General features: G+C 38.0%; 2 protein-coding genes across 2 annotated transcripts in view; one reads left to right on the forward strand and one right to left on the reverse strand.

Moving 5' to 3' along the window:
• Nucleotides 1-11,228, forward strand: part of LOC121734603 (actin-histidine N-methyltransferase) — a 33,678-nt gene extending 22,450 nt beyond the window's left edge. The window contains exons 6-9 of the mRNA XM_042125188.1: nt 5,644-5,771; nt 9,215-9,447; nt 10,241-10,421; nt 10,997-11,228. Of these exons, the coding sequence (XP_041981122.1) occupies nt 5,644-5,771; nt 9,215-9,447; nt 10,241-10,421; nt 10,997-11,093 (639 nt within the window). The 3' untranslated portion in view covers nt 11,094-11,228. The remainder of the gene's footprint in view (nt 1-5,643; nt 5,772-9,214; nt 9,448-10,240; nt 10,422-10,996) is intronic.
• Nucleotides 11,229-13,244: 2,016 nt separating this feature from the next.
• The window catches only part of LOC121735039, a 28,982-nt gene continuing 17,670 nt past the window's right edge, over nt 13,245-24,556 (reverse strand). Inside the window, exons 7-13 of the mRNA XM_042125706.1 lie at nt 23,406-23,539; nt 22,869-23,005; nt 20,783-20,937; nt 18,264-18,342; nt 17,007-17,169; nt 15,835-15,982; nt 13,245-13,417 (exon numbers count right to left, since the gene is read on the reverse strand). Coding sequence (XP_041981640.1) covers nt 13,245-13,417; nt 15,835-15,982; nt 17,007-17,169; nt 18,264-18,342; nt 20,783-20,937; nt 22,869-23,005; nt 23,406-23,539 — 989 coding nt within the window. The remainder of the gene's footprint in view (nt 13,418-15,834; nt 15,983-17,006; nt 17,170-18,263; nt 18,343-20,782; nt 20,938-22,868; nt 23,006-23,405; nt 23,540-24,556) is intronic.

Below are 24,556 nucleotides of genomic sequence, written 5' to 3' on the forward strand. Positions count from 1 at the left end.
ATTATATTTATTTATTTAAATCGGTATATTATGTTAGTCACTATATATAATTTTAATAAGTGATTATTATATTTTAAATATTAATAAGTAAGGTACTTGATTTTGACAATTAGTTAGTTATAAATGGGCGGGAGGATTATTTACTTCCGTTATAACTTCCTCTTCTCATATTATCTAAAATATGAGAAGTACATTAATTAATATTTAGAATTATGTAGGTACTTAACTTATTCTTAGCCATTCTTAATTTTAATGTATTTCTTTATGATTTTGCTATATTTGAATTGTCAACGGAAGTTCGTTTCTTTTGTGTAAAATGGTATAAAAGCCAGCCATATTGCATTGATTGATTCATTCTGTAATTAACTTCGAGACATGTAAGGTGAAACTCTGCTCGAATAAATATCGCTCAATGTATAATTCAAGACTTTTATTATTCTCTAACATCTCAGAAGTGGGATTATTTCAAAAATGTCCGGTCCTTATGCTGCGGGACTTGGCAACCGGAGAAGAACGCCCAGACTTGCTCAGACTCTCTGCGATTGACAGCGAAGAAAGTGATTTTTTTTTTCTTTTTTTTGAACATAAACAACAGTGATTGTGATATGTGAACCAGTGATAAAACGACGCAGAATTACTCAAGCTGATGCAGAAGTGATACCAAAGTTTGAACCAGAAGACGACGCTTGTAATGTAGCTACATGGCTGCATAAAATCGACCACCTAGAAGAGGTTTACGGAACAGTACCTACCGATCGACAGTTCATCATGCAAATGCGTTTACGTGGGTCCGCTAGACAATGACTGCCTTGAAGCTATGATGATTCAAACGAAGACTGAAAGCGGGCTGCGGGCCGATGACCAAATATTAACGATAAGTCTCTCTGCTTAAGAAATGCAACATCCAGGGCGAGCATGCAATATCTTGCGTCATAAGAGGGTTACCGAATGAACTACAAGCCAATGCGAAAGTCTACTTGGAGGAAAGGTGCAAGTGATGGAAAATCGACAGCAGCTCTCCAGCCAAGAATAAACGCTGCTACAATTGTCGAACTTTTCAACGCCTCTGTCATGCGGCGGCTAACTGCTGGTTCGCGAGTACAGCAGGAACAACTCGGCAACCGCAGATTTCAACACAAGTAAGTAACACTTTTTATACTTCAAGTAATATCTTAGTAAATAATAATATTTGCAAAAAAAAAATGTGGGTAGGAGCCAATGAACAAGAATAATGAAAATGAAATCTAAAGTTGACTATAAAATAGAGCAAGTGTGTCTTAGTGACCATGTAGAGACTGTTCAACAACTGCCAAGTGACATAGACTTAATTATTGGCCAATCAATGATCAACCAGCTTGGTATTAGTTACTACAGCAAATTCTGCCACTTTTACTGAGACTTATAATTTGTTTGACAGTTACAAACAGCTGACAAATATAAGTGATAGATTTTGGTGATAGATATAACTAAAATGTTTTGCTGAAACATGATACAATTTCACCTAAAAATAGTTGCTGTAATATTGATGTAATTGTAGATATCGATCCAAATGAGAAACAATTCAATGGAACAAATCCAGTTTATGTACTATATAATTCCTATATTTGTGTTATATAATTCCTGGAGGAGCTGTCATTTAAAGGTTATAAATATTGATGTAATTGAAATAACTTGGCCTGCAATATACGTTAATTGCCCGGGCTGAAATTATTAATATTATCGACTCGAATACCTCTACTGAAAATATGACTTTATCGATTGAAACACAAATAGCATTGAATCGGGAATTAGAGGGTTTAGGTAAGGTAATTGGTGAAAGTTTAGACAAAAAAAAGATGATGATATTAGATAGACAAAAACATTTATTTACTAGGGATACAAAAGATTTAGGGTACACAGATTTATTACAAATAAAAATAAAAACTAATAAAGTCGTACTTGGTTAGCTCTATAGGATATGTCTTAAAAAGAAAATGCAATAGTTGATGAAAATATTAACGATCTTTTGGAAGCTGTTATCATACGTCGCTCTATATCTGAATATGCTAGTCCAGTGATTCTAGTTAAAAAAAAGGTGAAGGTTACAGGCTGTGCATTGATTACCGAAATTTAAATTCAGACTCTCAAAGATACTCATATTGAGGACCAAGTGACAAAATTGTGTGGCTGTGGTCTCCAGGTTAACACGGATGCTAGAAAACTAGGCTTAGGGGGTATACTAATACAAATACAGCAGGCCGGCACATTTAAACCTACAGCCTATTTTGGTAGTCACATCTAAAGAACGGTTTTACTATAGTTCGAGTTAAAAACATTAGCTGTTGTGGAATCTTCGGAATTTGCAGCGTTATGCACAATCCTTAGCAAAAGATCTTGCTCCTTGTATTGCTCTATGGTGGCTTATCATACAAGATTATGACCTGCAAATTGAGTATCATCCAGGGAATAGAATGAGACATGTAGACGCTCTTAGTAGGAATCCCGGTCACGAAACAGTATACTTACGTCATTAAGGAAACTGATTGGTAACTAACATTTGGATATTAATTTACAAAATATTATTTCTCAGTTAAAGGGATACGAACCGATACCCTGATAATATAGTGATTAATTTTTAGGTAATTAAAGAGGATATACTGTTCCGAAAAAACTCAAATGGAGAACGATTTGTTGTTCCCAAATTGGCAAAATATGGCTTATTGCAGAAGTATGACCCCTGACATGAAAGACCATAGAATTAGAACGTATTTTGATATCGTTGTGAATGACACCCTGGGTTCGACATTTTTGGTTTCCTAAAATGACCCGATATAATAAGGAAATTCATCAATTCCTGTATTCAATGTGCTTTCGGTAAGGGAAAGTATGGAAAATCTGGAGGAGAAAATTTACATCCTATAGGAAAAGTACCTGTACCTATGCACACCGTTTATGCCGACCACTTAGGATCATTTGTAAGACTAGGACAGCTGTGTGATCAAATTCATAGTAATATTATTATCTATAAAGGATGGCTGTGTGATCAAATCCTAAAAATCAACACAATAATAATATTATCTATAGGATGGCTGTGTGATCAAATCCATAGTAATATTATTATCTCTTTAGGAGGGCTGTGTGATCAAATCCTAAAATCAACACAATAATATTATTATCTATAGGATGGCTGTGTGATCAAATCCTTAAATCAACATAGAATCTATAGGATGGCTGTGTGATCAAATCCTAAAATCAACACAATAATAATATTATCTATAGGATGGCTGTGTGATCAAATCCATAGTAATATTATTATCTATATAAGATCAAGAATGGCTGTGTGATCAAATCCTAAGATCAACACAATAATATTATCTATAGGATGGCTGTGTGATCAAATCCATAGTAATATTATTATCTATATAGGATGGCTGTGTGATCAAATCCTAAAATCAACACAATAATAATATTATCTATAGGATGGCTGTGTGATCAAATCCATAGTAATATTATTATCTATATAAGATGGCTGTGTGATCAAATCATAAATTCAACACAATAATATTAGGCTTTAGAGAAACCCAGTCCGCATAATAACATAGACTCAAAGCATATCTTATCCGATACCTTAACCAATTTGCAGAAGACATGCAACTAAAACACTTTCTTAACGCTATAGCTAGTCCCAGATCAAATGTCTAAATATGAAACTGTTTCGGTTGGTCTACTACTTCCTTCCTTTCAGCTTTCGTTTAAACTTATGTTTAGCTATGATAGCTCTAAATTACCAGCTATTCCATCCAGTGGTCCTAGTGACCATACTTCGCAACGACAGGCATTAACTGAATGAAGGGCAACAGCAACACTCCGAATTGATAGATATTATATGACTGTTACGAAAAATAGACAAAACTCACAAGAAATGTAGGAAATATTCAGTCGGTGATCTTGTATTGTGGAAAGGGGGAGCTACTAACGACCCCAATGCCAAAGTGTCCCAAAAATTGAAAAGTAAGAAGTAAGGGGTGAGGTATTAAGGCCTTATAAATCAGTGACTTCTGATACTGCTCAACTAGCGATGCTGAAGTAGACACGGATGATCTAATTGATTGACTTATAATTTTTGTAATAAAACTAATGCGATTAGAGATAGTAATTTAATATGTATCATGTGTACAGAAAACAAATTTTATTGATATTAAATTTTAATTTTGCAATGGTTTTACAAAATCGAATAGGTACTTTTATACAAATTTAATAACTATTTTATAATAATCACACTTTAGCTTTTCTACTTCTATAATCTTAACAATTGATATTAATAAGAAACTGGTTCCGTAGCTGCACCTAAAAGAAAAAAAATATTAACATAATTCAAGTCTCTGTGACCAAACAGTTACAAAAATATTAAAAACATAGTCAAAGCATCAGTTCAGTTCTAAATTAAAATAAAGTCTATGTGACTGGTGTCTATGTGACTGGTGTCTATGTGACTGGCGTCTATGTGACTGGCGTCTATGTGACTGGCGTCTATGTGACTGGCGTCTATGTGACTGGCGTCTATGTGACTGGCGTCTACGTGACTGGCGTCTACGTGACTGGCTACGTGACTGACGTCTACGTGACTGACGTCTACGTGGCCGACGTCTACGTGACCGACGTCTACGTGACGGACGTCTACGTGGCGGACGTCTACGTGACCGATGTCTACGTGACCTACTAAGTCTATGTGACCTTACAAATATTCTAAAATTGAACTAAATTTAATTACTACAATAGTAAAGTTGTCTGCGTGACAAAATATTATGTAACCGATAACAATACAACAAAAATAAAAATGCATAAATTACCTTTAGGCTTCAGAAATGCCACGTGTTGGCTGGAGATGAGATGTGATACTAGTAGATTTTTCTGAGATCAATGTATTATATTTTACTTCTTTTTTACAAAATACTGTTTCGATGTCTTCCGCTGTTTCAGACCACTGGCAGTTCTGGCACTGGTACAGCACAGGGGAGCAAACCATGGGAACGTCGTGGGACACTCCTAATGCAGGATGGCCGAGTGTTAGCGGATGTCAATGGACAAGCTACATGATATTATATTTATTTATTTAAATCGGTATATTATGTTAGTCACTATATATAATTTTAATAAGTGATTATTATATTTTAAATATTAATAAGTAAGGTACTTGATTTTGACAATTAGTTAGTTATAAATGGGCGGGAGGATTATTTACTTCCGTTATAACTTCCTCTTCTCATATTATCTAAAATATGAGAAGTACATTAATTAATATTTAGAATTATGTAGGTACTTAACTTATTCTTAGCCATTCTTAATTTTAATGTATTTCTTTATGATTTTGCTATATTTGAATTGTCAACGGAAGTTCGTTTCTTTTGTGTAAAATGGTATAAAAGCCAGCCATATTGCATTGATTGATTCATTCTGTAATTAACTTCGAGACATGTAAGGTGAAACTCTGCTCGAATAAATATCGCTCAATGTATAATTCAAGACTTTTATTATTCTCTAACAATACGTTCCCGCATCGCGTCCCGCGTTACTGACGCGCAAGTTTGGCCGAAGCTTAAAGCGTAACAGACATACAGACATACCTTCGTATTTATAACATAAGTACTTAATTATAATTTCCAGATAACAACAGACTACAACAAGGACTTGGACCGCAGCGAGTGTTACGCGCTTCGCGAATTCCGCGGTAACGAGCAGGTGTTCATATTCTACGGGCCCCGACCCAACTGCGATATGTTCCTGCATAACGGGTGAGTACGGTACCCGCGGGCTGAATTTGTTGACTCGATGTATAATAGCTAAATGTACGGTACCCGTGGCATGGCATTGTTGACAATAAATATAATACAGCTGTCCTACCTCCTTTTTGGAAGTCGGTCAAAAAGTGCGGTACCCGTGGCATGCCTTTGTTGACAATAAATATAATACAGCTGTCCTACCTTCTCCTTTTTGGAAGTCGGTTAAAAAGTACGGTACCAGTGGGCTTTTTTGATCGACAGAATAAAATAGTCCGACCATTTTATATTTGCCAGAAAGCGTACAACTTCAATGATTTTTGACTGTAATGGCTGGTTTACACGTATTAAGTTGATAAGTAGTTAACTAAAATTTAACTTAATTTGAAGTGCCTGCCCGAAATGTGTCAAGTGACAAGCCCCGCCTGCCAACTTAACAGAAAAAAGTCAAAATTCTAATTTCCTTGTTTAGTACTTAACTGAATTTTAACTTGCTACTTGCTACTAAATTTTGTGTTTACATGCAATAAATAACTTAAAATTTAGTTAACTACTTATCAATTTAACACGTGTAAACCAGCCATAAATATCTTCTCGAAAAAAGGTTAAAGTAACAAGTGAGTTGTGTTTCGACAACGAATGTGGCAAAATTTTGCAAACGGACGTCGCGAATGCGAAAAAGCTTTTGACTGATCCATAGTGCCTCAAACGTCAAAAATGGCAATGCATTATGTTGCATCTCTTTTTATCTCTTTGTTGAGGTTCGCGTCGTTTTTAAAAATAGTTTAAATAAGGAATAAAGACATATAATATTGTAGAAAACTTATGTATATTGTCAATTATGATTCGTGAGCCATCGGGGAAAGAAATTTTGCGTATAATTTTGTAATATTTTAAATACATCGTAACTTTATTGCTTGTAACCACTTTGTTTTAGAGTTATCGATTTTAGTTAAATCCATTAGGTAATAGCTACCTCTAGCAATAAGTCACTTGCCTGCCTCCCTCGTTACGTTACAATGGGTTATATCATCTGTTAAGACATATTGCGAACAGGAAAAACTTGCACTATAGTGATATAGTAATAGTGATATCTTTTTTTAACCGTTACCAAAAGAAAGAGTTTGTATGTTAGGCTGTGGATTGTTTTTTAAAATATTAACCCTCCGTGCACCACGTGGGGTATGACAAACCCCAGACGTACAAAAACATTCACAACTTTTTACAAATTCGTGTGATTTTATTGAGGATTTAAGTAGCTGGAGTTAGGACGTTGCCCTACCGTTTGATGGCAGTGGTTTAGCATTTGTGTCGCAGATGCAAAGAACAGACGTGCACGAAGTGCGCTGGCCGCTGGGGTCCCACAAACCCCACGTAGTTCAGGACGTCGTCAAAAAGTTACGTAGATGTAGTATTGTGGAATATGAAAAAATCTATATTTCAGGGATATTTGAATTTGTTTCGACTTAATTAGCATTTCTGGACAGGTTTAAGAACAAATTAAGTATAACTTTGATAGAAGAAGATTTGAAAATCGCAAGGATATAATTGATGGATACTGAGAGGTTCTCGTAAGCGTTTTCACAAATTTCTTGGCAAAACAACCCCTGGACCACCAAAAAAATTATCAAGATCAATAAAGAAGTATTCAAATTGTATCAGGAATATAAATTAAAAACTCAAATACGGTTGTGAGCACAATAATGTACCTATTTGCTTACACATACCGTGCCCTCTTTAATTGTAAAAAATGTACTGATTTCAACTTACCTGAATATCGTGTAGATTAATTATATTAAGTTAATATTATTAAATTTGTATTCTTTATAAAGTTAGTTTTAAAATTTTAAGCAGAATGGGAAATAAAAGATAACTTTTTAATTATAGGAGCTGACCCAAAGAAGAGTTTATGTTTTATTTGGTACAAGATTATTAAACTTTCATTTTTGGCTGTAAAATATAAAAAAAGGGGAGATATTTAACTTAGTATCGTTTTATATTACAATTAAATAGGCAAAAAATAGTTATTTGAAATAAAATAAAATAATTAATAATAATTACGCATTCCTTGCCCAGATAAGTCTTGGGGTTTGACAAACCCCACGTGAAGCACGGTGTAACTTTTATCCACGTGGTGCACGGAGGGTTAAATATAGCCAACTTGGAATTGTACTTTATCCTAAAAATTTATAAGATTAGCATTAACTGTGTATTGAAATATTGTGAGAGTTGTAAGAGTGTAGAAAAGACATGCAAAGGTTTTATTTTAAGAAATAAATGTACATTAGTTTTGAGGCCTAACATAGATGTACCATCAAAGAAATTGATTTAGGCAGTTGACGGACCTACGCCATTTACGGCCGTTCCCAATATTTGATCTATCTCTGGTTTTGCCCTACTAAAGATAGGAATATCTCACATTAGACGTTAGAGACATATATTTTATGTCAATTGTGAGCTATTCCTATCTCTAGTAGGGCAAAACCAGAGATAGATCATATATTGGGAATGGCCGTTAGTCGGCTTATGTCAATTCAATGTAAGCTGTGATTAGCTTTGTCCACACTTTGCCTTTTTCTGTTCGTCAAGGGCATGCGTTATAGCGCAGTCAACTGCAAACGTGAGGCATGCCCGCGACGCATGCCCTCTGACCGTATCCAAAACTTCAAAAATGACAATATTGGCGTTGCGTTCCTTGACGCATTCAATTATTGAATGCGCCAATATGAAAGTTTATGACGAAAATTGAAGATGAAAGTGCACAGTGTGGACATAGCTAATTGTGATCGGTTGGATGCATAAAGTTAATATACCTAGCTGAATAGAGCAACAATCTCTAGCTGTCAAACGAAACCTAAATTGGTTTACATCTGTGTGTAATAATATGTGTACGTATACACTTACACGAGCATGATTGAACATGAATTCTGTGAGATTAAATTGCCAACGTGCCGAAAAGTGCCATCTAGACGTCAAAAAAAGAGTTCTGCTGCATGTATCACACGTCTCTTTTTACCACGCAGTGTTACTGATAGTGACATCTCGCTTGCTCAGGCTTTGTTTCTCTATTCCGCTAGGTATATTACCTTTATGGTTGGATGGGTTTGACGTAACGCGACTAAATTACTAAGATCTGCCATCTGCCTATGAATCAACTTAACTGATAGTACTTGTAACTAAGAAAGATACTTGTAACTAAGAAAGACTAAGAAACTGTTGTTTCTAACCTTTTCAAACAATACTTTCATTAAACATTTCATGAGAATATAATTTTGTAGTTTGAAAGAAAACAAACTAGTAATAACAAGGAGTAAAGTATAAAAAATACATCGATTAGACATTTCATGAGAATATCGTTTCGTAGTTTGATAGGAAATTAACTCGATCGAACAAGAAAACAAAGAATTTAAATCCTAGAATAGAGTAACGTACATTAAGCTTCAGATTATCTTTTCCAGATTTGTCTACCCAAACAACAAGCACGACAGTCTTTCACTAGCGTTAGGCATCAGCTCGAAAGACCCGCTCAGGTTCGAAAGACTCGGTCTACTGAAGAAACTCGGTCAGGTCCAAGACAAAGACAAAGATGACAAGACAGATAATCAAGTGCTGAACTACAACTTGTATAGGATGCCTAACCCTATTAGTGCGGAGTTGCTGGCTTTCATACGGATATTTACTATGAAAGAAGGTAAATACTTTTGTTAATGAAGGTAAATAATTTACATGTGGGAGAGCCATGCTTCGGCACGAATGGGCCGGCTCGACCGGAGAAATACCACGGGTTCACAGAAAACCGGCGTGAAACAGCGCTTGCACTGTGTTTCGCCGAGTGAGTGACTTTACCGGAGATCTAATCCCCTCCCCTATTCCCTTCCCTACCCTCCCCTATAACCCTGTTCCCTCTTAAAAGGCCGGCAACGCACCTGCAGCTCTTCTGATGCTGTGAGTGTCAATGGGCGACGGAAGTTGCTTTCCATCAGGTGACCCGTTTGCTCGTTTGTCCCCTTTATTTCATTAAAAAAAAATGCTCGTTAAAAAGAGGATGAACAAACAAGACATTTGCTAATGTAGGTACTTCGTGTAATGTTCAAATTTTTGTTGAATAAATGTTCCTTTATTTATTTAATGTCTTGACATAAATACATTGGCTGTATGTAGAGATAATACACCCTAAACATTATTTGAAAACATCGTAATTATTATGACCAATAAATAATGTTTAGGCCGTATATTTTAAAAACTATAAACCCAGTCTAAACATATTTTAGCTGAAAATAACATCACTCTCTTCTTATACCTCTCGCCGTTAAAATTATTAAAATTAATTTATCTATGACAAATAAATTTAAGTTTACATCTTTACGGTAGAATTTATATTAGTGGCAAACAATAGCAACTAAATCGGTCGACATTGTTATAACTACAGTTACTGCACAGCGCTTGAAAAATTGTCACTCATATCAATTTGTTTATATTTGCAGAAGAGCTCAGGAAGATACAATCCAACGACGGTTTTGTATGGGAGCTAGTGTCGCCCGACGACGGTAATACCGCAGTGGACGCCGAGCTAGACCGCCGCGCGTATAACTACTTATTAACGCGATGTGCACTCATACGACGATCTTATAAGATAGAGGATAGTGATGAGTTATCGGAGCACAGGTTAGTTAATATAATCTGAAACTGTATTATGTTTTTGTTATTGAAACGGCGCCCATAGCTTCAAGGAGTAGAAATAGTTTGACGACAAACCGTGTTCAGTGTGAAAAGGGGCCAGAAATCCGCACTCAACGCTCTGTTGTTAAATTTGTGAGACAGGGCACGAAACGAAACGTTAACGTGGGAGAGCCATGCTTCGGCACGAATGGGCCGGCTCGACCGGAGAAATACCACGCCCTCACAGAAAACCGGCATGAAACAGCGCTTGCGCTATGTTTCGCCGAGTGAGTGAGTTAACCGGAGGCCCAATCCCCTACAATGTAATTGCAAATACGTGCAATAACTTACACATCTTTAAAAACAAAATATTACTAATGAATAGTTGGTTTCTTACAATGTCTAGCACCTGTAAGAAACCAACTTAAAGGGTTAAATTTAACAAAAATTAATTAGGTTAGGATATTCTATACTTATCCTAACCTAATTAATTTTACGAATAATAACGTTTTTAAGGCTAAGTAAATAATTTACCAAATCATCCCACAGTTTCTTAACCTTAAATTAATAATTTTTTCCAGGAAAAATGTGAAATTGCTTAAACAATCTGAAGTACAAATACTGGACGGTGCCATAGACTACCTAACACAGATCATAGACAAACTACCCGGAAAATAGAGGATACAATCCAAAGACTTATTTATTATAGATTTAAATAATTTTATGTACAAAAATTGTACAAAATGCTTACGATATCAAAATATTTACTATGTGTATTTGCTGTATGTTTACGAATTTACTTTAAAAAAATAGTTGATATTTAAAAAATACAATCAGAAAAAGTTTAAATTCAATCAAATTTTAATTAAGATTGCTTTATTGTTATGTATAAAAAATAATATAGTTTTAATTTACTTTGTAAGATAACTACAGTATTGCTTTGCTTTTTATATTGATGATTTTAAAATGTAACTTGTTTCTATTGTGTGTGTGAATATATAACTATTTTTACGTTTTTAAAATATTTTTATTACTTAATCATTGCCTTTTTTAACTATGAATAATAATCTGAATGTATAAGAAACTTTTAATTATGGTTGAATTAGACACAACATCTTTCTATAAATATTTATTATTTATTTTGTCTTGTACAAAAATATTAAATTATTATTTACAAACTTAAGGTTTTCTAGTTTATCTAGCGTATATCTAGTAAAAGTAAATCTACTCAATAAATAAAATTCGATTGCTCATAACAAATACTTTCGTACTCTCAAACTACTCATGTGGTTGATAAATTATGATGTAATCGAAGTCATAAAGCGATTTTAGTGAAATATATATTAATTTACCTTCTGTAGCTTCTATAATATTATATTTTCCAATTATATTTTCTCATAAACTATAGACCATGTAGGAAATAATTATGAAATATATACAGTATTGCTTATTGCATTCATTATACATTATAATAAATTGTGTTATATTCAGGGCTTATTTTTGTTATTAATTAATTATTTACCTTCTTACATCAAGAATGCTTTTAAATATTTAACATTGTTTTGTAAAGATAGTTTTTTTTTTCAAACTTTCACACGTGAAAATTTTTTGTCGATTGTTTTAATTCAAAATTATTATTAAAATGTTCGATTCTCCTTGTAATGTGTTTTAAAAATTAATCGTTTGTTACAAGAATACGAAAGTATTAGCTAAGTTGTCTTACAATATCACATGGCTTAATAGTACAGGCCAAAGTGGAGGAGGTACATTTTACATGAAAATACAAATCCTCACATTTTGTTCCTTTGTCTCTTAAATTATTCTTATTATTACTGAGTTTTGATACCTTAATAGTTAACAGTTCGTTTCTTTTTCTTGATTCTTAATATAATTAGTGAACGGCTATTTAAATACTAAATATTATTAATGAGGGTTAGAGACACTTGGCTTATAGTTAAATTATTATTGTTGATTGGTACAAAATAATCACATTGTAAATCTTTGTCATTGCAAACTTGAGTAAGACTTTATTTAATATATTATGTGATTTCTAACGTCTTTTATGAATGTTTTGACTATTGTATTCTTTCCTAAGGCACCATCGCAAGAATTAGGAAAGAATACAACAGTGCGACACTATAGTTTTCAAGGTGGCGTTGTTATAATATAGCGGCCGTGATATTTTATGTTTATGTTATAATTGTGGCAATAATCGCCCTCCAGGAAAAGCTAAAAACCGTCGTCGGAAAACAATACAGCGCGACACGAACACTGGTCAATCTAATGTGGTGGCGACATGTCAACAACACAACATGGCGGCGATGACGTCACACCATCAATCTAATGTGGCGGCTAGATGTCAGCAACAACATGGCGGCGATGACGTTAAACCATCAATCAGCAGCGAGATGTCAACATCACAACGTAGCAGCATGACGGCCCGATGTAACAGGGTGGCGATGACGTCACAGCGTCTATCTAATGTGGCGGCGAGATGTCAACAACGCAACATGGCGGCGATGACGTCACAGTGTCTGTCGACCCCGCGTTCCATTTAGCGTTAAAAACGACCAAAACGCTCAAAATGCCTCCTATTTTGAGCATTTTGATTGTTTTTAACGCTAAGTGGAGCGCGAGGCTAATGTGGCAGCGAGATGTCAACGACACAACATGGCGGTGACGTCACACCCCGCGTTCCATTTAGCGTTAAAAACGATCAAAACGCTCAAAATGCCTCCTATTTTGAGCGTTTTTAACGCTAAGTGGAGCGCGAGGCTATTGAGGCAGCAAGATGTCAACGACAACATGACCGCCATGACTTGACACCATTTATCTAATGCGGCCCCCGTGCGGCACATACGCGTGCGGTGCGGGGTCCGCATGTTTCCAGCGCCGCGCCGCCGCTAGTAGCGCGCCGAGAAGCGCCGCTACTAGGATGCCGCCAGACGCAAACATGGCTGATAATGCTGACGTCTTCATACACGTTTGACCTTCTAGTGCTCCTGGAAATAATTAAATTAAGTAAATATGGGTGTAAGTAAATATACAGTAGTATAACATTATGCGCGTGACCGAAATAGAAGCCGCAGATAATGTAAACACATGAGCAATCCTACTACAATCTTGTAGCGCTATCAGAACTAGCACCACCATCTTGTAAGGTGTCGTTTAACAGCCGTTCCCAATATTTGATCTATCTCTGGTTTTGCCCTACTAGAGATAGGAATAGCTCACAATTGACATAAAATAAATGTGTTGTTTTGATGGCGGTAGCGAACGGTCGCGCACCGCTCAGCAACACACGTAGCAAATATTAATAAAATTAATTAATATTTCGCGAGTCGCGCGGATCAAAGCCGCTGCACCGACACCATGGCGCTCGTATCCAACGAGCTGCTGGCGTTCGTACAACACGTCGTCAACACCATGGACGAAGATGGCATCGTGCAGCTGTGCAGGTCCACCTACACCAACGAGGAGATCTGCAAGGGCAGGCTCATGCTGTACGAAGCGCTCGGCAAGACAGCGCAGATGACGTCCCGGAGGAGAGACGGAAGCGAACGAAGCATGCAGGACATCATCTCCCTGCTCAAGCAGACTAATCCTGCGGAATTGCCGGTGTTTGTGGCCAAGCAGCTCCACAAACTGCCGGCGGTATCGACGGACCACGTCAACGTCTCCAGCCTGCTCCAGAAGTTCAACATCATGAGGGCAGAGCTGGATGAGATGCGAGGTAGATTGGATGCCTCGGAATCCACCATCAGTGAGTTACGTAGTGAATTATTACAATTAAAAAGTAATAATTCATTATGTAGGTCACCCGAGCATCCGATCGACTCGATAAATATGCGTCGCGGAGCTCAGCGTGACTCGCCGTTTTGCACGTCAGCGAAATCGAGTGGGTCAGCAACAGCCGCCGCCGTCAGCTCGCCGTCCGCGTCACCGCGTGTCGTAAACACAAAATTGAGGCCATCGACTCAATCGAAAAATTATGCAAGCGTCGCTGCTTGCCCCGCACCGCCCCTGCGGGCAAAGGCGAGGGGTGCAAAGGAGGGCCGCAAGGCATCTTCGACTCGACAGGGACGAGAGCAGGAGGTGCGATGAGGAGGGCTTCGTTCTGGTGGAGAAGAGGAAGAAGAGGAAGCCCACCGTCCGCAACCACCGCGGCACCGCACCTTATGTGCCCGAGCTGCGCCTGCGGAGCGAGGTGCCCGCGACGCCGCTCTACGTGTCGCGCCTGCACTGGTCCATGACGGTCGAAGCCGTCGTAAACTACATCCGCGAGAAGACCACCTACACCTTGAGGGTGGAGCGTCCGCACTCTCGCCACAAAGTGAATTTCAGTTCCTTTGTGGTGAGAGTGCCGACTCAATTTTTATCCATCTTCGAGGTGGAGGAGTTCTGGCCCGCCGGTGTAGTTTACCGGAGGTTCCGGGGGAGGCTCCCGAACGAAGCGCGCATCACGTCGCCGAAAGAGACTTTACGTGATAAAGTGTAGTGAGATTGTGTGTGTGAATGTGTAAATAATATATATTAGGATAAAATTGTTCGGCGTGCATCTGTTGTCTGATTGCCATAACACAAGTTTTTACTTAGCATGGGATTAGACGACGTGATGTACGCTACCTAGCTTTTATACTATTGTATATTATTGTATGCTTAATAAAGAATTTGAATTTGAAATATATGTCTCTAATGTCTAATCTGAGCTATTATATTATATAAAACCAGAGATAGATCAAATATTGGGAACGGCCGTAAGACAACTGTTTCACATCTACACACTACCAACTGCACAACCTGATTCGGGTGACTTTACAATTGCAGCATAATAATTCTCAATATCAATGTTTCAACTACAGCAACTCTTAGCACAATCAAGCAATCTCAAACGAACAAATTTACAACTCTGCGATTGGAAAACACACTGGAATTGTAATGTTCATCCACATCCCCATAATAATAATACCTCCCACACCGGTTTCGGTGACGGTGGCCGGTTTCATTGAAACCAGGCCAGTTATGCAGGAGTAATTTTATAGTGCCCAAGTGTGTGCGCAGTAACACGAGCACTCTCTATTCCTTTTTCTCTCATAATCCAGTGGGACGGAAGACCGACACGACTGGCGAGAGATCGGGTGCAGGACCGACTTTTTACATGCCCATCCGACGCATGGATCATCTTACTTGTCAGACAATCAGCTGATCAGCCTGCATTGTCCTAACCAAACTTGGAAATAACATGTTTCCAACGCAGGAATCGAACCCACAACCTACGAGTCAAGAGCCACGCTCTTAACCACTGTATCACGTTGGCAAAAGTCCCACATCCCCATGACACTATCATCAGAATGCCAAAAGATTGTTGTATATTCCTCACTATAGAGGTCAAATACCATACTGTACTCACTGTTCTCACCTGCTCTCGTCATCTCCTCCTCCTCTCCCTCCTGCAGCACTCGCAGCGACTGGAAGAGCGAGATGTTCTCCGACAGCCGCGGCGCGTCGGTGACTTCCGCCGACCGCCGCCGCACGCTCTTCATGTTGCGCCAGTGGCACGGCTGCGACTGAAATTCAAATTTGGAATTCATTCGACAGTTCTTAAAATGGCGGCCACAGGTGGAAGTCAAAATGGCGACGATTGGAAGCGGCCATTTTGAAATGGAATTTTATTTGCTCAAGAGGATAAAGGTTTGTATTAAACAGATAGGCTTTAAACAAGGTACCTACAAAAATACTATCTAGTTATTTGTGTCTTCTGGTAAAGGTTGCGTTTTTAGACTTTAAAGAAAATGTTACGCGTGTGCACTAGCCCTAAAGCCTCAAATGACTCGCTAATTGTCAAGTTTTAAACAGTATTTTTCAAAAGCCTTTGTTGCCCGTGAGAAGATCTGATATCTGCACGAGTTTACCATTCATTGAACAATTATCACTTGTAAAAACATTGAGGACCGGGGTTCGTAAAAACTGCTGACCTACTCAAGAAATTAACAAAGGGGCAATGACTGTTAACTATAATAGAGGAGGAAGTGATATCCAGTGGCATTGGTAATTACTAATTACTAATATCGAAGAAGACTTTAGCTACGAAAGACTACAACAACATCAAAATGGCACTACTTTAAAGTAGCCAGTACACAATGGCCCACGATGGCTCACTGCAGGTCAACATTTAACTCGCAGATTGCGCGTCACGTCTGGAAATCGTCCGCCATCATACACCATTACCTTCTCAATGGCGATAGCTTGTAGCATAGTAAAAGGAGGGGAAGTAAGTTGTCTTCATACAAAGGCACCGCGCGCGGCTTGTATGTGTGCGCCATAGTATCAATGCGTCGCCACGTACGGACACAACAAAATCTCGGCCAGTTTTACTAGGCTGGTACCGCCGAGATTTTGTTGTGTGCCGTAGGTACGTGGCGACGCATTGATACTATGGCGCACACATACAAGCCGCCCGCGGTGCCTTGTATGAAGATAACTTACTTCCTCTCCTTTTACTATGCTTGTAGTGGGCCACCATAGACCATTGTGAAGAGGCGCCTTTAGGTGGCTGAGTTTTGCGCCAAGACATGCCTTGTCCCTACTCACCGGGCATCGTCCATGGCACATGCGCACGTCGCACTCGATGTAGAGCGCGGGCGATCCGGTGAAGCGGAATGTCTTCATGTACGCGTACACCTGCGTCTCGAACACGCCCGCCTCCGACCACGAGCCGCGGAAACGAGAGATCAGTTTGTCGTCCACCGGACAACTGGAAAAAATATGAGCGCAATTAATAATAATAATTTTAAAAAAAGTGAAATGGCACACCGGAATGGCAGCGGCGAGGCGAGCACTTTTAGTGTCATGTGATTTTAAACTTTATCTACATTATTGTAATACATAGTATCGCTTGAGAAATTGCGGCCATGAGCGGCCACGGGCGGCCGTAAACTTATCAAGCGATACTATGTATTACAATAATGAAGATAAAGATTAAAATCGTATCTGAACTATCGTACTGAAAGTGCTCACCTCGCCGCTGCCATTCCGGTGTAGCGCGGCCCTAACTCTGTTCATTCCGAGGCATGATGCATTAAAAATGTAAAGAGAGAGAGAATTTCTACTGTTTTTATTGCTTTTAGAACTATCAAAAGTCAGAAAACCTAAGAGCTCTATGAAGTAAACTCTTTTGAATGCTACGAACTAAGTAACCTACGTGGTATTAAATTTCCCTTTGTTGTAGCATGTAGCTCAATTAAATAATAAACAAAAAGGGAATTCAACATAGGAATTATGTATAGGTACTTATTGCAAAGCATGTAGGTAACTCATAAAAGTAATATAGAAGAACTCTGAAGGTAATAGGGTTGATTCAGGCCACAACGCGACGCGTAGATGCATTTCTATATGGATTTGCATTTCTAAGGGTCAATTCAGACCGCAACGTGACGCGTAGATGCATTTCTAAATTAGTATGGATTTGACAGATTCGCAAGACGTCTCACGCTGACGAAATCTGTCAAATCCATACAAATTTAGGTCGCGTCGCGTCGCGCCTCGCCTCGTCACGTTGCAATCTGAATTGACCCTAAATTTATATGGATTTGACAGATTCGCAAGACTGTCAATCCATACTAATTTATGCCGCGCCGCGCCTTGCCTCGCCTCGTCGCGTTGCGGTCTGAATTGAAGGAACTCTACAACTACTATAGACTGTTAGTTACGAATTATGTACTTAAATTAAAATATATTTTTATGGAGCATATTATATGTAGAGAATTTTAGTTACTAAGTGCGTTATTTTTTGCTGCATAAATTGAATAAAAATAGTAGTAATAGTAAAAGAGATTGCAGTTTCCGTACCCGAATTCGTCGATGAGTTTTATCCTCTTGGCGGCTCCGTTGTGCGCGAAACAGTCGTTCACCACGATGTCGAATCCATCTGAAAAAAACATAGATACATTACAATATTAATTTTGCAGTAAAACCAAATTGTTTAAATAATCGGAGACTTCGCTATCTTTGCAAATTTCAATCGATGCCTTGAGGTCTAATATGTGTTGAGAGTCATTAAGCTATCTCAAATAATTGTTACTGTTGTTGTTTTTTTACACCTTCACAAATAACAGGGTTAGCTTAAATACTTATATTTAAACTATTTGTTTACAACAGGTACATTTAAAAGTCCAAGCCAAAAATATTTTCTACATAACGTTGCCTTTTATAATAAGATCTTCGTTCAATCTTTTTTTCATCAAATAATTATGTTACCAAAAGGGAATATCGTGGTTTAGATTGATAACACTTTACTGTAGCTAAACTACCGTTTACTTCAAACACCTTACATCATAAAGCGTTTGGAATACAAACGCGCAGTCAATTGCCCATACCGCGGCAACGCTCTAGAGAACAGCATTAAACGTCTGTCATCTTCACGTAAATCTTCTGACCCAGTTACTGTGTCAATGACATTCATGTGGAATCCGATCACCGGTAGATCACCTGACAGAATGGTGATGGAACACGCGATACACAGTTACAACACCCTGGCCGAAAATGAAATCGACTGATCGAAGTGCCCGTTATTAGAGCAATCTTAATTGCGGTATTTTCTCGACATTAACAATGTCTCGTAAATTGTCTTAGAAAAGTCTGTGCACATGTGATAAGGGCAGAAAGAAAACAAATTCACAATTTTAGGGAATTTTGGCGCAATTCGTGCATTTAGAATTTAAGTAATAAAATAGAGCCTAGAACTAGCTAGTTATGGCGAATACATTATATTCTCTCATTAATTAATAGGCTCTAAAACTACTGGGCTGCGACTATTTTAATTAAATATTTGAGATAGAGATTAGAGCGGAGAGAAAGAACACTATCTAGCTGGCCGCGTGCGACCCGCTGGGACTTTATCAGTGGCCAGCGTGATGTTAAACCATTTTGAAATTCACTCCCACCGGCAAAATAATGTAGTCGTCGTGATAGTAGTGAACTTTTTTCCACTTTTAAATCGTTAATTTTGAAAAACCTTATTTTTAACCCTAAAAAATTTTTGTTGCTGCCCGCATAGAATTAGAACGTAGTATTTTGATATCGTTGGCTGCCCGCGACACCAAGACCAAAACATGTTTGTGGCAGGGCCCTATCTAAGGGGGGGCGAGCCGGGCATTTGCCCAGAGCGGCAAAAATGAGGGGCGGCGAAATTGACTTATTCCTATCTTCCAACCTAGCCATTCATCACTTAAGTTTGAGAATTTTACCAGCTAACCTACCTTAAGTTTGCTAGTGGAAATATTTGAGTATTTTAGTTAAATATTCCTTCCTATTTTCCCCCAACAAATATGTTTCCTGTATATGTAAAGGGCGGCGGAAATGATCTTTGCCTGGAGCGGTTAAATGGCTAGATCGGGTCCTGGTTTGTGGCCCGTATGAAGAAAAGGTTGAGTAGGTACAACTGCTCTGATCTATAGAGTATAGAGCATTGTCATAGAATGTACCACGGGTAAGAACATAAATGATAATTAATGATACTTTAAATCGCGGAAAATTTTACGATTACCGCGGGGTACTGTTTTTACGCGAGTGGAGACTGGAGTTTCGCGCATCTTCTAGTTAATTATGCGGGTCCTCTACAGATCTCATAAGATATCTACTTAGGCTGAGCAGTGGGCACCTCAACATTGACACGGGGTCCTTTTAAAATACGCTACGCCACTGCATAAGACTTGATAGAATTTAAACAGATCAATCGATTGAATTTAAATCAAACGGCTATTATAATTTTATAGTTATATTTATGGGTGTTATGGCGTATTCGGTAAGATTTATTAGTCGTAAACATGTTACAGTAACTGGTTGAATTGTTATTGCAACAATTGTGTGGTGTTATGGTACGCTATGCCAAGTTTAACGGGTTTTTGGTTAAAAGATTTAAATGGAACAGTTCCATAACGACCCTCTGACGGTTATGTTTTTACTTTTTCGATAAAAAGATACAGGGGAATCATACACACCCTAAATTAATGAAATTAATTTAGGGTGTGTATGATTCCCCTGTATCTTTTACGGTAAATACTAGATACGCCCGCAACTCTGTTGCGCCAAAAATCGTTTATCGCGCGTCAACTGTACATTTTTTTAAAAATGAAATAAGGGGGCAAACGAGCAAACGGGTCACCTGATGGAAAGCAACTTCCGTCGCCCATGGACACTCGCAGCATCAGAAGAGCTGCAGGTGCGTTGCCTGCCTTATTAAGAGGGAATAGGGTAATAGGGGAGGGTAGGGATGGGAAGGGAATAGGGGAGGGTAGGGAAGGGAATAGGGTAGGGGATTGGGCCTCCAGAAATAATTTTGTTTTTTTACACCATGTATACAAGCTTACCGTACGAGCTCCGCATGTATATGAGCAGGGTCAGCGGGTCTCCGACTCTGACTGGTCCGGTGACCCGCGCGCCGGTCGCGCCGTATCCCGACCTGATCTCCATGTAGCATTCCGGCGGCTGAAGCGTGAACACCACCGGATTTCCCGTTGCTACCCTGCAAGAGATGACCTTGACATTGGTGCTCATCTAAGGGAATCAGATTCATCCAAATAGGGAATTTTTTGGGGTATCAGTATAGGGAATTCAGTGGGTTATAGCAATTTTGACGGGCCACGGCTTTACCATTTGTAGTACCACGTACTTAGTGGTCATCATATTTTAGTTATCACAATTTTATTTTTTGATTCTTCGCACAAATTATGTGAAAGAACACCTTTGATGTTAAAATAAAAAAAAAGTTTTCTGTGATGCTGTGGCATTTATTCGGTCCATCCGAAGAATAGCTCTCCCACGAAGGTACGAATATCCAATATTCGACCCTGGGGCCGTACCACGAAACCGTTTTGAGACTCAAACAATCGTACGAGAATGCCGCGTCCTATACATAACAAACGAGAAATTACGTTGTTAGAGCAGGACGCGGCATTCTCAGCCGATTGTTGGAGTCTCAAGACAGTTTCGTAGTAGGCCTACAGAACACACTTAGCAACCGATAGCATCAAATTTTTGCCCGATTGTTACTTTCACTGTGTAATTTTTCGTGAGGAAAACCAACAGTAATATTCATCGGTTAAAACTTTAAAATACCTTGCAATTTTACTGCGATTAGTTCCAACACAGATTTTTTCGCTATTGACCTCTGAACTCAAGATTATTATAGGCTCAAAAGTAGATCAGTAGAGCACATATTTATTTTGGGAATGTGGAAAATGCACAATTTTAGGACTCTCTTTCATTTATCTTTAAAACAGTTTTTGAGATTTCTTCAAGGACAGGTTTCTATTAATCCTTGAAAGCTTTCTTTTAAGGCGACGCCTTGATAATTTGGCTGTAGCGATGTCGATTTTTTTCAGCAATGACTAAAGCTAAGAAATGAAAGTTCATTGTCAGTATTCATCATGTCTTTGTCTTTGAATTACCCATAGCATAACACGATTGGTCAACTTTTATAACACAGAATAATCAATCAAAAAGACCTCTGTAAAAAAAGGGATTTTTATTTTGCCAACAGAGGAGAGTGATTTAAGCTTCCAAAAGCTGTACATAAATTGGTTCAAGCATACACTTTAATTTGCCCATAGCTTATTTGAAATGTATTTATAGTTTTTAAATAACGCGATAAAAACCATTTTGTCGCTACGCCCTTTCCATTTTTTGCTGTTCCATTGCTTGTTTTCTTTGAGAAGCCGGGCCGGCTTCTCATAGAAAACAAGTAATCTAAAACATATCCAACACGGTTTTTTACTTTAACGCGGCGTCACCTTAAGTCATTGGACTGTAATTCAGTTAATGATAAATAAATCAGTTAAAATATAAAAAAGAAATTAATATAATTTCTTAAATTGCAATCTAAGCTGCTTTAGATACAGATTAGATTTAGATACTGCCAAAAACGACTTTCGACGAGTACATTTCGACGAATTTACGCAAAAACTTTACATTCTAAACATAGCTCTAAATTGGCTTTTCAGTCCTCAAGACTTAAGAACATTTTGAGGCCTGCAAAACCTGACTTGAGATTTTCACGTTAATTTTAAGCGACATGTAGGCATAAACTACATATAACTTATATGTGTTGATTTAAGCGTTTTTTATATATAAAATAAGGGGACAAACGAAAAAACGGGTCAGCTGATAGATAGCAACTTTCGTCGCCCATTGGACACTCGCAACATTAGAAGAACTGCAGCTGCGTTATCAGCCTTTTAAAAGGAAATACGCTCTCTTCTTGAAGGTTTGCAGGTTTCTATGAAAGAACAGAGGGTGCAGCCAGGACGTTTTCTTTATCGATTTACGAAAATTGACATTAGAGACTCGAGCGTCAGCATTATCGAACGCTTATGTCAATTCCATACAATTTTGATCGGCAATTCTAGAAAGAAGCGATATAGAAAAGTCTTGGCTAAAGGGCCTGTGTTAACTCACTCGACGTCGAGGAATGGGAAGGTGACGGTCTTCCAGAAGTCGTAGCCGTACTCGCAGGTGACCTTAAAGTGCTCGTCCAACTCCTCCTCGATCAGCGGGTTGTACTGCACCGTGATGGTATTCCACATTAGGTTTTTCTACAAATAGTGGTGGGGATTAGAAAAATCTACATGAGTGTAATAGAAAATTTACCAAACTAGTATTAACATTGCGAAACTCTGTTTGTCGCTCTCACTGGCTGTTGGTCTATACTCTATCTATTCCTTTTCGTAACTACTTACTTTATACTTACGCAAATTACTAACGGCTAAACCGATTTTGATGATATTTTGTATGGCGATACATAGTTCCAATGTAACAACGAATTTCTGATGAAGAAGTACCTTACTTAGAAAGTTTAATTACGCTTTAAGACTTTTCTCTATATTTTATACAAGGCACCCAAAACTGTAGATAAACTGTAAACTGCTATAAATTTCGTCCAAGGAGTTCTGAATAAAGATCATAGTGAGAATATATTATATATTTACTACTCACAGTAGGATGTTTCCTGGTATCATCATGCTGGCTGTTACGGCCGAGCGTGCCGCAGCGGTTGAGCTGGATGTAGAACTCGTAGTAGTCCCGCCCAGAACCGTTTATGTACATGCAGTCCGGGTCGTACGAGTAGCCTGGAAATTGGTCGAGATTAGCCTGCATCGTACTGATAAAGGACAATGGTTAAAAATGTATGGAACCTGGAACCAACCCTAATCGAAGAGATTTAAATTGATTATTTTAAGCCATTTCATTAAAAAATATAATATAATTTCATTAAAAATTATTATAGTATAGCTTTGCTGTCTAGCAGTTTTAAACTGTGAGACATTGTTAAATCCAGCGCACTAATCCAATGATACCTACTTATGGAAAGAATGCCAGGCCTAAATGAGCTATTTTTTAGCGCTGATTACAATGATATGAGTTGCTGTAACTGAAACATGTTTACACTTTATATACAGCTAATAAAATTCATTAAGATTGGTACCTGCTACTGTAGTGCGTCAGCACTTATAAAATAACACTAAAGTCGTGTAAAACAAGTGAAACATTGACAGAAATCGAAAACGCTATCTCGCAAAAAGTGTAGGCCAGATTTCACTGAGCTTCCACTAAAAAGTAACAACAACTACGTCACCTCACGCATTTAAATGTCAATTGGAAAGTGAAAAAATGTGTCTGGCTTAACTTGTCATATCTGGGGTACAACCGTACAAGGTTGTCGAATTTGACATAGTGGATTTACCGCCTTTACCACTTTACCAACTGCTTTACCATAAATACCATGAGATGGTTAACGGATAAACAAATATTGTAAAAGGTGATGGACGAGTTAGGACTTCTTTTATAATGACGGGCATTAGCTACGGTTCGGCAAAAATATTTTAATTGTAGCTTGTTTATTGATGCTATTAATTCATATTTTTAACAACCATTTCATGGCAATATTTGATAATAACATTGACTTGTATCGCGAGTTTAAAAAAACAAATATATTTCACTAGAAAAAAAGAGAGACATCGCTATATCTTTGTTATTTGATACAAAACAGTTGTAAGTTATACAAGCACCTAAATTGTTAACTAACAGCAGGACTAACTAATCAATGTCATTGTCTCTCTTAAATTAGCATATCACTAAGATAAATA

This window comes from Aricia agestis, chromosome 16, assembly GCF_905147365.1.
Source record: "Aricia agestis chromosome 16, ilAriAges1.1, whole genome shotgun sequence".
Classification (NCBI taxonomy): domain Eukaryota; kingdom Metazoa; phylum Arthropoda; class Insecta; order Lepidoptera; family Lycaenidae; genus Aricia; species Aricia agestis.